At 39.2% G+C, this 10,962-nt stretch overlaps 1 protein-coding gene across 6 annotated transcripts in view; it reads right to left on the bottom strand.

Moving 5' to 3' along the window:
• Nucleotides 1-2,556: 2,556 nt before the first annotated feature.
• Orc3 (origin recognition complex subunit 3) overlaps nucleotides 2,557-10,962 on the bottom strand; it is a 48,182-nt gene continuing 39,776 nt past the window's right edge. For all 6 annotated transcript variants that reach the window (XM_031366403.1, XM_031366405.1, XM_031366404.1 and 3 more), the window contains 5 exons: nucleotides 10,202-10,302; nucleotides 7,804-7,945; nucleotides 4,787-4,903; nucleotides 4,002-4,081; nucleotides 2,557-3,152 (listed from right to left, as the gene is read on the bottom strand). In XM_031366403.1, the coding sequence (XP_031222263.1) occupies nucleotides 3,047-3,152; nucleotides 4,002-4,081; nucleotides 4,787-4,903; nucleotides 7,804-7,945; nucleotides 10,202-10,302 (546 nt within the window). In that variant the 3' untranslated portion in view covers nucleotides 2,557-3,046. The remainder of the gene's footprint in view (nucleotides 3,153-4,001; nucleotides 4,082-4,786; nucleotides 4,904-7,803; nucleotides 7,946-10,201; nucleotides 10,303-10,962) is intronic.

Below are 10,962 nucleotides of genomic sequence, written 5' to 3'. Positions count from 1 at the left end.
TAGATTTTCGGTCTCAATGCTATTGGTACTTTGGGATGTATTTGTGCATTCTAGGGTGTTAACAGTATCGCTTCCCTTCCCCCCAGTAATATCAACCAGAATCTCCACATTATCTTTCAAATGTAGCTCTCAACTTGTTAGGAAAACATTCACAGAAGTTGAAAGAATAGTGTCATTTCCTACTTGAATTTTTCAAGTATAAACTGCGTTCAGAAGTTGTACTTGTTAACGTCAAAACATGTATGCCTCTATATAACCTCAGTGCTGGCCACCTGAAGTAGATGCTGACTACATTTATGTATCTCTGTTTTCCAAGTGCTTTTAGCACTTCAACCCCTTCTCTTCCCCCACAAGGATTCAATCAAGATTGCAACTTTCTGGAAAGACTAAGCTGTAATTTGAGTATTTCTTTGTGTTATCATCAACATGACCTGTCCTTTTTGACGCTACAAACTAGAAGGCAGATCTAAAAGTTTTAATACTTGTATATGTCCACATGGGTGTGCAAGTGCCCACAGAGGCCAAAGAGAGTGTGGTAGGTAGATTGTTTGGAGCTAGAATTCAGGTAGTTTTGAACAGCCTGATGTGGTTGCTACAAACTAAATTCTGGTCTTTTAGAATAACAGCAAGTTCTGCACTTGTGAACTGTATTAGTGTTTCTTTTTAGTGTTTAGGGTAAGCCTTTTGTGTTAAGAATGTAAGGTGATGCTACAGAGTCCATATTATAAAAAATTAGCTTATGGCTTTCCCAGGTTGCTGTTCAGTTTGATACTTGGTTAGGTCACCTGGTAAGTTTATCTTCAATTAACCAAGTTACCTAAGCTTACTGCATTGTTTAATCTATGAATATATGAGCTTCAAAGTCTTCGCTTGGCTTCTAAGATACTTGCCTGATTCCTTTCATTAACACTATAAGCATAAACCTCAAAGCTGGAGTTTGATCTCCTTGCCTCTTTTCAGTGCTGACTTTCATGATCTTTAGTAACAAGATTCTGTTCACCTTACTGTATAGCACTTCTCTGGAATGTCTCTAACAGGTATCTCTTGATTTTTTTTACTTACTTATTTTAGTTTTTCGAGGCAGGGTTTCTCGGTGTAGCCCTGGCTGTCCTGGAACTCACTCTGTAGACCAGGCTAGCCTAGAACTCAGAAATCACCTGCCTCTGCTCCCAAGTGCTGAGATTAAAGGCGTGCGCCACCACTGCCTGACTATCTCCTGATTTTTATATCCAAAGCCAAACTCATTTTTGCTGCTGTTTCCTTCAATCAATTAGCCTTCCATAACTACAATAAAATACTCAGGTTGATCTATAAAGTCAGGGGGTTTATTTTAATTGCATTTTGAAGGTTTCTGTATATGATCACTTGTCCTTTGCTTTGGTCTTAGTGAGGCAGCAGACATGGGTAAACTTTAGAGCTAAACTGTTAGCTCATCAGCTAGGAAGCAAAAGAATAAAGAGGATTGGACCCCTACACTTTTCCTCCAGGCCACACTCCCAGAGACTTGAGAACTTCCCATTAGACCTTAGTTCCTAGAAATTCCACCACTGAGCAGTAGTGCCACCATATGATAGCAGTGCTTCTAGTTTATAAGCAGAAAGGATCTTAAAGCTCTAAATGTGCGTCTAATTGTAGCTTATCTACAATGTCACCAAGCCTACTGCTCTTCGCCTAGACTTAGATTCGCTTTGGTCAGCTAACTAGTAATTGCTTAGCTGCATCAGTCCTCCTCACTGTGTTCTCACAAGTGTTGATCATTGAAAGGCTAGCCTTTTGCTTCTGACCTAAGAAAAGAAGCTTCATTACCTGTACTCTTGCCCTACACATTCAGTTCCTATTTGGACTCCCTTACCCATTCTAGCTGCCTCTGTCCTTTGATATGCTTGGGTTACTCCCACCCTAGGATATTGATTACTGCTGTTGTTCCTGCCTAGTGGGTTCACCCATAAGTCCTCCTGGGTAGTTTTTTTCACTCCTGTACTTTTTGCTCAAGTGAGGTCTGCTTTGACCACTCTTTCAAACCACAGTGACAATTAGCCTTCTTCTTACCCTGCTGTTACTTGTATGTGTAATAGTGCTTTGCTAAATAACGGACAAGGTAAACACTGATGTTGTTTTCCAAAATACCTAAGAAGTACTAGGCACCTCAATAAAGAATTGAATTTTTATAGGATACCAAGTAATTACACGAGTCGGTTTAATGGTTCAGTCCTACAGGTCCTTTTGATAGTGTGAGAACAGTTTCCATTGTGTTAATCTTAGGTAGCAGAGAGAAAAGTCAGTGTGCATACATGCAAAAATGCAGGCAAATGCCTAGGGAAAGAAAAATAACAAGCAAGAAAACATGCCTCAGACAGACAAGATAAAAATATGCCAGTATTAAGACCAGTTCCTCTGTATTTTATATGCATAAAATGTGTTGTTTAAAGAGACATTTTCTCATCTGGGCATAATGTAAATTCCTTAAAACCTTAGCATGGGGATCACGGCATGGATGATAATCTTGGACAAGTCAAAGTAAAGGCTTTTTAAAAGTTTTTTTTTCTGGACATGGGTTCTCTGAATCATTTGTGAACAATTTTGGTATAATTCTCTTGGGGGTTGGACATTAAATAATAGCTCTAGGTATCTGATTCTTAAGTTCTTATGAAAGAGATCAGGATATTCACTGGACCTTCACATTTCTAAGTATGGTAAGGTAGGGAGCAGTTTGTATAAGGCTTACTGGGTGTAAGTCTCCTTGGACTGTTCATGGGAATACTTATTCAGCCTTTCTAGCAAGGAAAACACCTGTAAGATTGACTTTACAATGTACTGGTATGCAGTGCTGCAAGTTCTCTAGAGGAGATGTAACTACACATAAGACACATTTACACACCAAACAAGCAAGAATGAAGTAACGTATACCGATAATGTGTAAAGGCTTTATGCAATTGTTAAAGACTTTGAAGTACCCCCAAAATGTTTTCATACAAATATGCAAATATGCCAGATTTGATCTTTGTCTAAGTTGGACATGGAACTTTTGTCTCTACTCATTTGCTTTTTAGCATCCTCCCCATGTGAGCCTTGCAACATGGTCAGTCTTCTGTTTCGTAGGTTTTATGAAGCCTAAAAGTTCTAATTCAGAAACAGCTCTAATAAATCGAGCACTGGAGGCTCTAGTTAAGGAAAATTAGGGTTGGTTGTTTGACAAAAAGACTAAAGTGAAATCTCAAGGTTGAAATAGTAACTGGTAAATTGAAATAAGTGGTTGAAATAAATACTACTAAATTATATAACCATATTGAAAAACCCTAAATGCAGTCAGAATACAAGGTTCAATATAGCTGCATGTCATGGTGCTGCATCCCAGCACTTGAGACAGAGGCAGTTTGAGGCCAGTCAGGTGAGGCTACATGATACTGTGTCTCACAAAAACGTCAAATGGAAAAGTGTTGAACACTATTTGTGTAAGAATCACCTCCTTCCCAAACTTCTAGAAGTATATTTTAAAAGTTGATAAAAGTATATTTTAAAAGTGGGTGGTAGTGGCAACACACGCCTTTAATCCCAGCACTTGGGAGGCAGAGGCAGACAGATTTCTGAGTTTGAGGCCAGCCTGGTCTACAGAGTGAGTTCCAGGGCTACACAGAGAAAACCCTGTCTCGAAAAAACAAAAAAATAAAAATTAAAAAAAAAAAAGTTGATAATTCAATGAAAATTTCCTTAATAAAAACTGGAATATAAATTGAAAATAGAATTTTTGGTTTGATCTCAGACTAAATTCAGGATACTTAGAAAATGATTGTTTTAGAATGGTTATAGTTAAAAAGCAATACATATTTATGAATTTTTAGATACAGGGTTTTTTGTTTTTTGATTTTTTTTTTTCATTTTTTTCTGCTGGGGCTTGAATTCAAGGCAAATGTTCTTTTAAGCAAATGACCTAGCCAGTTCAAGAAACAGAAAACTTAAAATACTGTTACTGAGACACTGTAGAACTGATTTTAAAAGGATACTGAATAACTTCACTCATTTCTTCTGAGACTGTAGAATTTGCATCCATTTTCTCAGCAGCTGTCACAACTGTTGCAAAAGCCTTTTGAGTACACAAGACAGAAGAAAATACAACTTGTTGCTATGCATCTTTGTCTGTACCCTTGAGATAGTTCTATAACTAATCAGGTTTTAGGACTTGCTGTAGATATCTGACACATCTTTTACAACAGATTTCAAATTGAAGATGACTAATGACATTACATTTTGCCAGTCATTCATTAAAAATAATAAAACTGACTATATATTTGTGTTAGAGGATTAAAGCATAACTATTTAAAATTCTAAAAGAGAAATCCCTGTTTACTGTCAATCTTTTACTCCAGAAAAATGCATATTTCTCTTGGAAGAGTCTAATTCAGCATGTCCCTTAATGTTCAGAAGATGTCAAATAGTACTTTTGACAGTTATGCACTTGTCCCCTGCCTTGCCATGTATTCTAGAGTAGAATGTCTCTTGTTGTGTAAGATGTTGTTTCCACCACACCTGGGTTCTATGCTAGATGCACTGAGCTGATCGGAATCCTTTGTCTGGCTTTTGCTTTAAAAAACCACACGATCAGAATAGGAGCCTGTTAGCGCAAACTGCTACAGACTCTGCTTCCTCAGGAACTTCTGAAGCACAACATTTGTGCTCTGCAAACAAATTTAAGAATAAACTTTGAATTCAAAACAATTAAAAAAGAAAAAGAAAAAAACAAAGCTCTAGGAAAGCTAGTTAAACATCTACCTTGTTCTTTGTGACCTACCTCTGCCCAGTCCACGAGGTTGATCAGCCGGCTGCACTCGAGGTGCAGTTTATATGCTATGCAGATGTCAGGGGCAGTATTTGGAATGCAGCCTTCCTCACTTTTCAGTGCTTCATTCTAAAAACAGCAGATGAAAAGTTACTACCTTTTAGAAATTATTAAAAACAAAAAGATGAACTCCTAAATTTAGTAAATCAGAAAGTAGAATCTTGTCGTTTCTTCATACTTCCAGTCTTGGCTATATCCCTTGAGCTCTAAGCCACTCTCTAAGACTTTTCTTTTTAAAATCATTTGCAAATTATTATTTGTGGAGACTCTCATGTGTTTCAGTTTGCTGTAAAAGTTAGAAATCTCTGGGAGTGATTACCCAATAAAATACTACGTCCAACATTTGTTATGAACGTAATTCTAGCAGTTATTATGTGGCATTAGTGAACACTTCTCATTGGTAACAGTACAGTGAGTGTGATCTCTCAAAGAAAAGCCTGTTTTCAGCGCTGCACTTTCTCTGCTGTTGTAACAGGGCCTCCGCATGGCCTGGCCTAGTCATCATAACCTAACTAACACTGCAGAGCTTTTCTTTCAGATTTATTTTATTTCTGTGCATGAGTGTGTTTCCATGTGAACAGATGCTGCCCCTTAAATACAGTCATCTGCACAGACCAGGAGAGGGCGCCAGCAGAGAGCTGGAGACAGTCAGCCCTAACACCACAAGCCCGATAGAAACTGTCAGTATTCATTTAACTTAATTGAAATCTCAGTTTTATTAAGAAACAAAATCTCATACACAAAGTGCATGTAAGACCACATCAGTTTGTTTCTGGAACTCTACAACTAAAGGTTTTAATTTGTAGCTTATACATTAAAACTGTTGGTTTCTTTACAAAAAAATGGATTCATTTGTTGCGCATAGGGGATGGAGCATGTGGGTGTTGGAGACTGTTGTAGGAAGCAACCCTCTATGATCTGAATCTCAGAGATTAAACTCAGTCAGGTTTAATGGCAAATGCTTTTACCTGCTGACTGAACTACCTGACCAGACACTGCTGTTATTTAACTATGAAATCATTAAGGATGGAGAGAGATGGCTCAGGGTTTAATAGCATCTCCTGCTTGTATGTAGCAGAGGACCAGAGCTTGGCTCCAGGCAACCACCCTATCAGCTCACAACACCTTTCACTTCAGCTCCAGGACATCTTATCCCCCCTTCTGGACGCTTGTATTTTATTCACATGAGCACATACCCAAAAAAATAACTAGTCTTTAAATGGGAAATTGTCAAACTCCTAGTTGCATCATCATTGAAAAACCACTGAGCAGTCACTTCCTATTTGGTATTCTCCCCATACTTTTGTGTGCTACCATACTTTAGATCTGTGTTCCATTATGCAAGGAACAGGCAGTAATTTGGGGTGTCTTATGGAACCACCTTTTAACTAAAAATATAATAACTATGTGCATGTATATGTATGATATATATGTGGGCATGCATGTCCTGTGTGGCACATGTCAAAGTCAGAAGACAACTTTGTGGGGCTGACGAGATGGCTCAGTGGGTAAGAGCACTCTTCTGAAGGTCCTGAGTTCAAATCCCAGCAACCACATGGTGGCTCACAACCATCAGTAATGAGATCTGATGCCCTCTTCTGGTGTGTCTGAAGACAGCAATAGTATACTTATTTATAATAATAAATAAATCTTTGGGCCTGAGCAAGCAAAGCCAACCGGAGCAAAGAGAGGTCCTAAATTCAATTCCCAACAACCACATGAAAACTTACAACCATGTACAGCTACAGTGTGTACTTATATACATAAAAAAAATAAATCTTTTTTTAAAAAAGACAACTTTGTGGAATCATTTCTCTTCCGGTACTTACAGGGGTCCGGGGGTCAAGCTCAGGCTATTAAGTTTCTTACTAGGTAATCACTAGCCCCTTCATCCACTGACTACTGACAGCCCACTTTACTTTTTTCAAAGTATCAGTAAGTTCATACTGGCCCCCTGAACTCGGTGATTTTGCCTGAACCTCTTTAGAGCTAGAATTACAAACTTGCTACCACATCCATCCAAAAGTGCCTTCTAGAACATCTTTTCTGGAAGGAAAACATCCAACTTCCTGAGCACGCACATTTGTTCAAAAATCCTATTCACCTACTTAATACTCAGTGTTCATTTTACCTGTCAAAACAAAGGTAGTTTTGAACATTTGAAACTGAAATTAGTAACTTTCTGGATTTTAGGAAACTGTCTCTTCCCTTGTATGCTGCCTTAGGAGTTTCTGCAGCAGTACCCTGCAGATCCTCCCAGAATAGACTGCTGTTAGGTTTAAAAATCCATGATGAAATCCCAGGGTGTTTTTTTCCATTAAAAATATGCACTTGGAATTGTACATACTCTCATTAGCCCTTATTACCTGACCACTGACCAACTGTTGTTACCTACATAAGAATCCTTTTCTGCTGCGCAGTGGTGATTTAAGCCTTTAATCCCAGAACTCAGGGAGCAGAGGCAGTTGGATCTCAGTGAGTTTGAGGCCAGTCTGATCTACAGAGCAAGTGTCAGGACAGCCAAAGATATATACATATGTATGTGTGTGTATGTATATATATATATATAAACATGTCTGGGGAAAAAATTATTTTTTACAAGAGTAAGGCATTATATCCTAAAGCTTTCTACCTATGATTTGTTCAAATTTTTCTTCTGTATGTGGTCATGAATGGTTGGTTGTCTCCTTAGTGGCAAATGCCATCTCACTGGTTTTATCACTTGAAAGGCAGTTCACATATGAGCAAATGTACACAGCCTCAGTTGATTACTGATATTATCACTAAGTCAGTTTATCTAAAATCTAGGAGCTTGATTTTGTTTTGTTTTGTTTTTTAGAAAAATGTAAGTGGCAGCACCCAGAACTGCCAAAAGCTGTGCTCATTAAAACAACTGCAAGCTTAGAATGTTTGTGTGATGCTGGTGTCTGGGGCTTGACATAACTGGGAGGGTCGGGCTTCCTTCTTACCTTTAGGTAATAATAAGGGTTGTTGAGTGCAGTGTGGAGAGCAATTCTTGGAGCAGCATTTAAGTGTTCACGGAGTGTGTTGGCAGCGCTGAAGTACACTACCTCATGCAGAGGCTGGCTCTCAGGAGGCAGCAGGTAATCTCTGAAACAGGGAAAGCAGGTGCCAGCTTTTGGATACATACACATACAGGTTGATTTTCAATTCCACAGTTTTGTCAATCTTCTATGAGTATTTGCTACTTAATAAACAGTGAAATCAGGAACCAAACAAACGCCAAGTAATGGATCCCATATAGTTTCACCCAGTTTTATATATCAATACTACTTTTAAAACGTCCTCTCTATTTGTGAAGTCTGGGATTAGTGTTTTGCCCAGGCAGCAGGGCACATCTGCAAGGCACTTTTAATTGGATCATTTGAGGTGGGAAGACCCACCCTATTCTCACTGACAAGTTCATACATCCTTCTGCTAAGAGATTCCTTCACTAGTTATTAGTTTACCTCTTGCCATGTGCTGAAGATAAACTGGGATAGCCAGCATTGTGGACTGAATGACCACTGGACTGGGTTCTTGTTTCTGTCAGGAGACAGCCATTGCTGGATTAGGTGTCCCATAGCCTGTAAACCACTCTAATACCCTTTATATACATGAAAGCAGTACCGCAGAGTAGCCACAAAAAAATATGACTGCTCTTTCACCTTCTAGAGAGGATGCTACTCCTTAAGAAAGCCCCTTACGCTTCTGTCCTGCTGCTTGCTGGCTCAGTGACTTTGGAGAAGAGAGGCACTCAGCATGAACATCATTCCTCCTCCAAGAGTTCCCGAGCCTACTCATTCTGCCTCTGGATGCTGGTCTTTCTCTACTTGTAACTCAGCATAGATTCTGAATTGGCATTTTGCTTGTATTTATTTTTAAATGTCTTCTGTTTAGACCTAGAAGCTCTGTCAAACATCTGTACCCTAGGCCCTGTGGAAAATAGGGACAGAGGTTGTGACAGAGAAGGACCTGTGACACAGGAGTTCCATTTTCTCTTTGGGATTTCACCTCATTTCTCTTCTGTTTCCTTCCCCTTCCCCTTTAAAAACAAACTATAATCTTAACCTCTTTCTTCCTGGGAGAGACAATCTTGGTAACAACACCAAGTCTCACTGTGGAAAAGTTTCATGATTTCACAGCAAATCTCATTCTCTGCATTATTTCAGCTGCTCGTGAAAAGTTAGAGACAGACATAATAAGAAGTCAGAAGGGTACCCACTGAGATTTGTTGGAACTCATGGGCCTGGTATTGGGTTTGGAGACATTGTTAAACTGATGCCAAGGTTTACAGCTTGACGAAAGGGAAGCCTCAGGAACAGGAAAGGTTCACAGCAAGTGCTGTGACCGTCAGCACTGACGTGTCTGTCCTTACCAGGCCTTCAATCCAATTTTGAATGAGATGCTTTTTTAATGACACTTTCTTTTTAACTTTCTTTTAACATGTTGCTCATTTTACCTCTTGGCATTACTTTTTTTCTTCAATAACTAAGAATAACCTTGCCTTCAACATTGTCCTGGGAAATGAAAATTTTCACTTTCAGGATGGTCATGATCATGGTATTCACCAAAAACCTACTCTGTTCCTACACCCCCACACCCCTACCATTCCTATTCACGGCCTCATCTGCTGACCAGTTTGAACTGCCTTCATATAAAAACAACACTTTCCTATTTTCTTTTTGAGGCAGGGTCTCAGTAGTCTAACTGATGTAAAACTTAAGGTCATGTTAGCCTGCAATGTCCAGTGACTTGACTTTTCCTAGCATCTCAAATGCTGGGCTTACAGGCTGGACCTCGCATTTCTGCACTGTTTGTAGCTAGCTAAGTCATTTTAGGCTACTTGGATGGTTGATTTCATCATGTACACACATAAAGCTGGCTTTTGGGAAATACCCAGAATGATCCAGGCTCCCCAAGAATGACTCCTAAACAAACTAGATAGGAGACTTTGATAGTTGCTAAGTAGGTACTGCAGTATAGATTTGGTGCTGATACTTAGTTGTCCTGATAAAATACTCAGAACAAAACAGTAGCATGGCTAGTATACAATGTCTGTTTCTGGGCTGGCCCAGATCCTACTACAGGCAGAAAAAATGCAAAGAAAAAGAACAATGCAAACTTGAGAAAATACTCTGAAGGTACTGTGTTTCCTCACCCAGCCTAACTGGCTAGATGAAGTTTAAGCCTGCCTTCCTAAACCAACAGTAAAAATTTAACTACATCATTTGATTAGACAACAAGGACAGAAGATCAAAGTCTAATTAGATGGAAGAAACCCCCTGGATTGGCTGTGGGCAGTGAGCTCACTGGTGTTATTGGAAGAACATGATTACTGTTAGCTCATAGGAGCATTAGACTCACCTTACCAAGTTGTCGATGAAGTTCATAACATTTTCTCTGAGCATTTCAAACTTGGTTGGCTTCTTTGTTGTTCTCCTTAGCTCTTTCATTTCCAGTAAGGACTACAGGGCATAGTGGGAAGTGGGTAAAAAATATTCCATCTTTGACTTTGGAACAGAAACAGTTTGATGCCTGTATTTTATACAGAGTGCAGACCAAAATCCAGATCACAATGGGCTTTATTTTCTGTTAAGAATCTGGGAAGACTCTACTCTCTGTTTTGCTTTAAACATAAACCAAGTGAATGTTCAATGGAAGAATGTTCAACTTCACTGCTCAGTTATACAATAGTGCTCACTGTTTAGAAACAGTTAATTTTCACTTAGGAACATAAGAAAGAAAACAGCCATCTATTTCACCATAGCTTTGGCCCACAGGAACAACAGATGTTAGGAGTGTAGCTTCACCCAGACTGAAATTCTGTGGTACATTTTAACTTGGTAAAATGGGATAAGAAGGATCATGTGACTATCAAGTGCTTTTTTACCCTATGAGTGTTCAGCAAAACAAAAGGCTGAGATATGTATTTTAGTGGTATGGCTCTAGCTAGTGGCAAGACACCCTGGGTTTGCTTCTCAGTACTCCATGGGTATGTGAGGAGGTCAAGAAAATTTGACTTATACTCTTTTGAATCTCTGATCAAAAAGAGAAATAAGGGGCGGTGGTGGCACACGCCTTTAATCCCAGCACTTGGGAGGCAGAGGCAGGCGGATTTCTGAGTT

The sequence above is a fragment of the Mastomys coucha genome, unplaced genomic scaffold, assembly GCF_008632895.1.
Source record: "Mastomys coucha isolate ucsf_1 unplaced genomic scaffold, UCSF_Mcou_1 pScaffold14, whole genome shotgun sequence".
Lineage (NCBI taxonomy): Eukaryota > Metazoa > Chordata > Mammalia > Rodentia > Muridae > Mastomys > Mastomys coucha.
The sequence above is the reverse complement of the archived record's forward strand: the minus strand, read 5'-3'. Positions and strand labels throughout refer to the sequence as shown.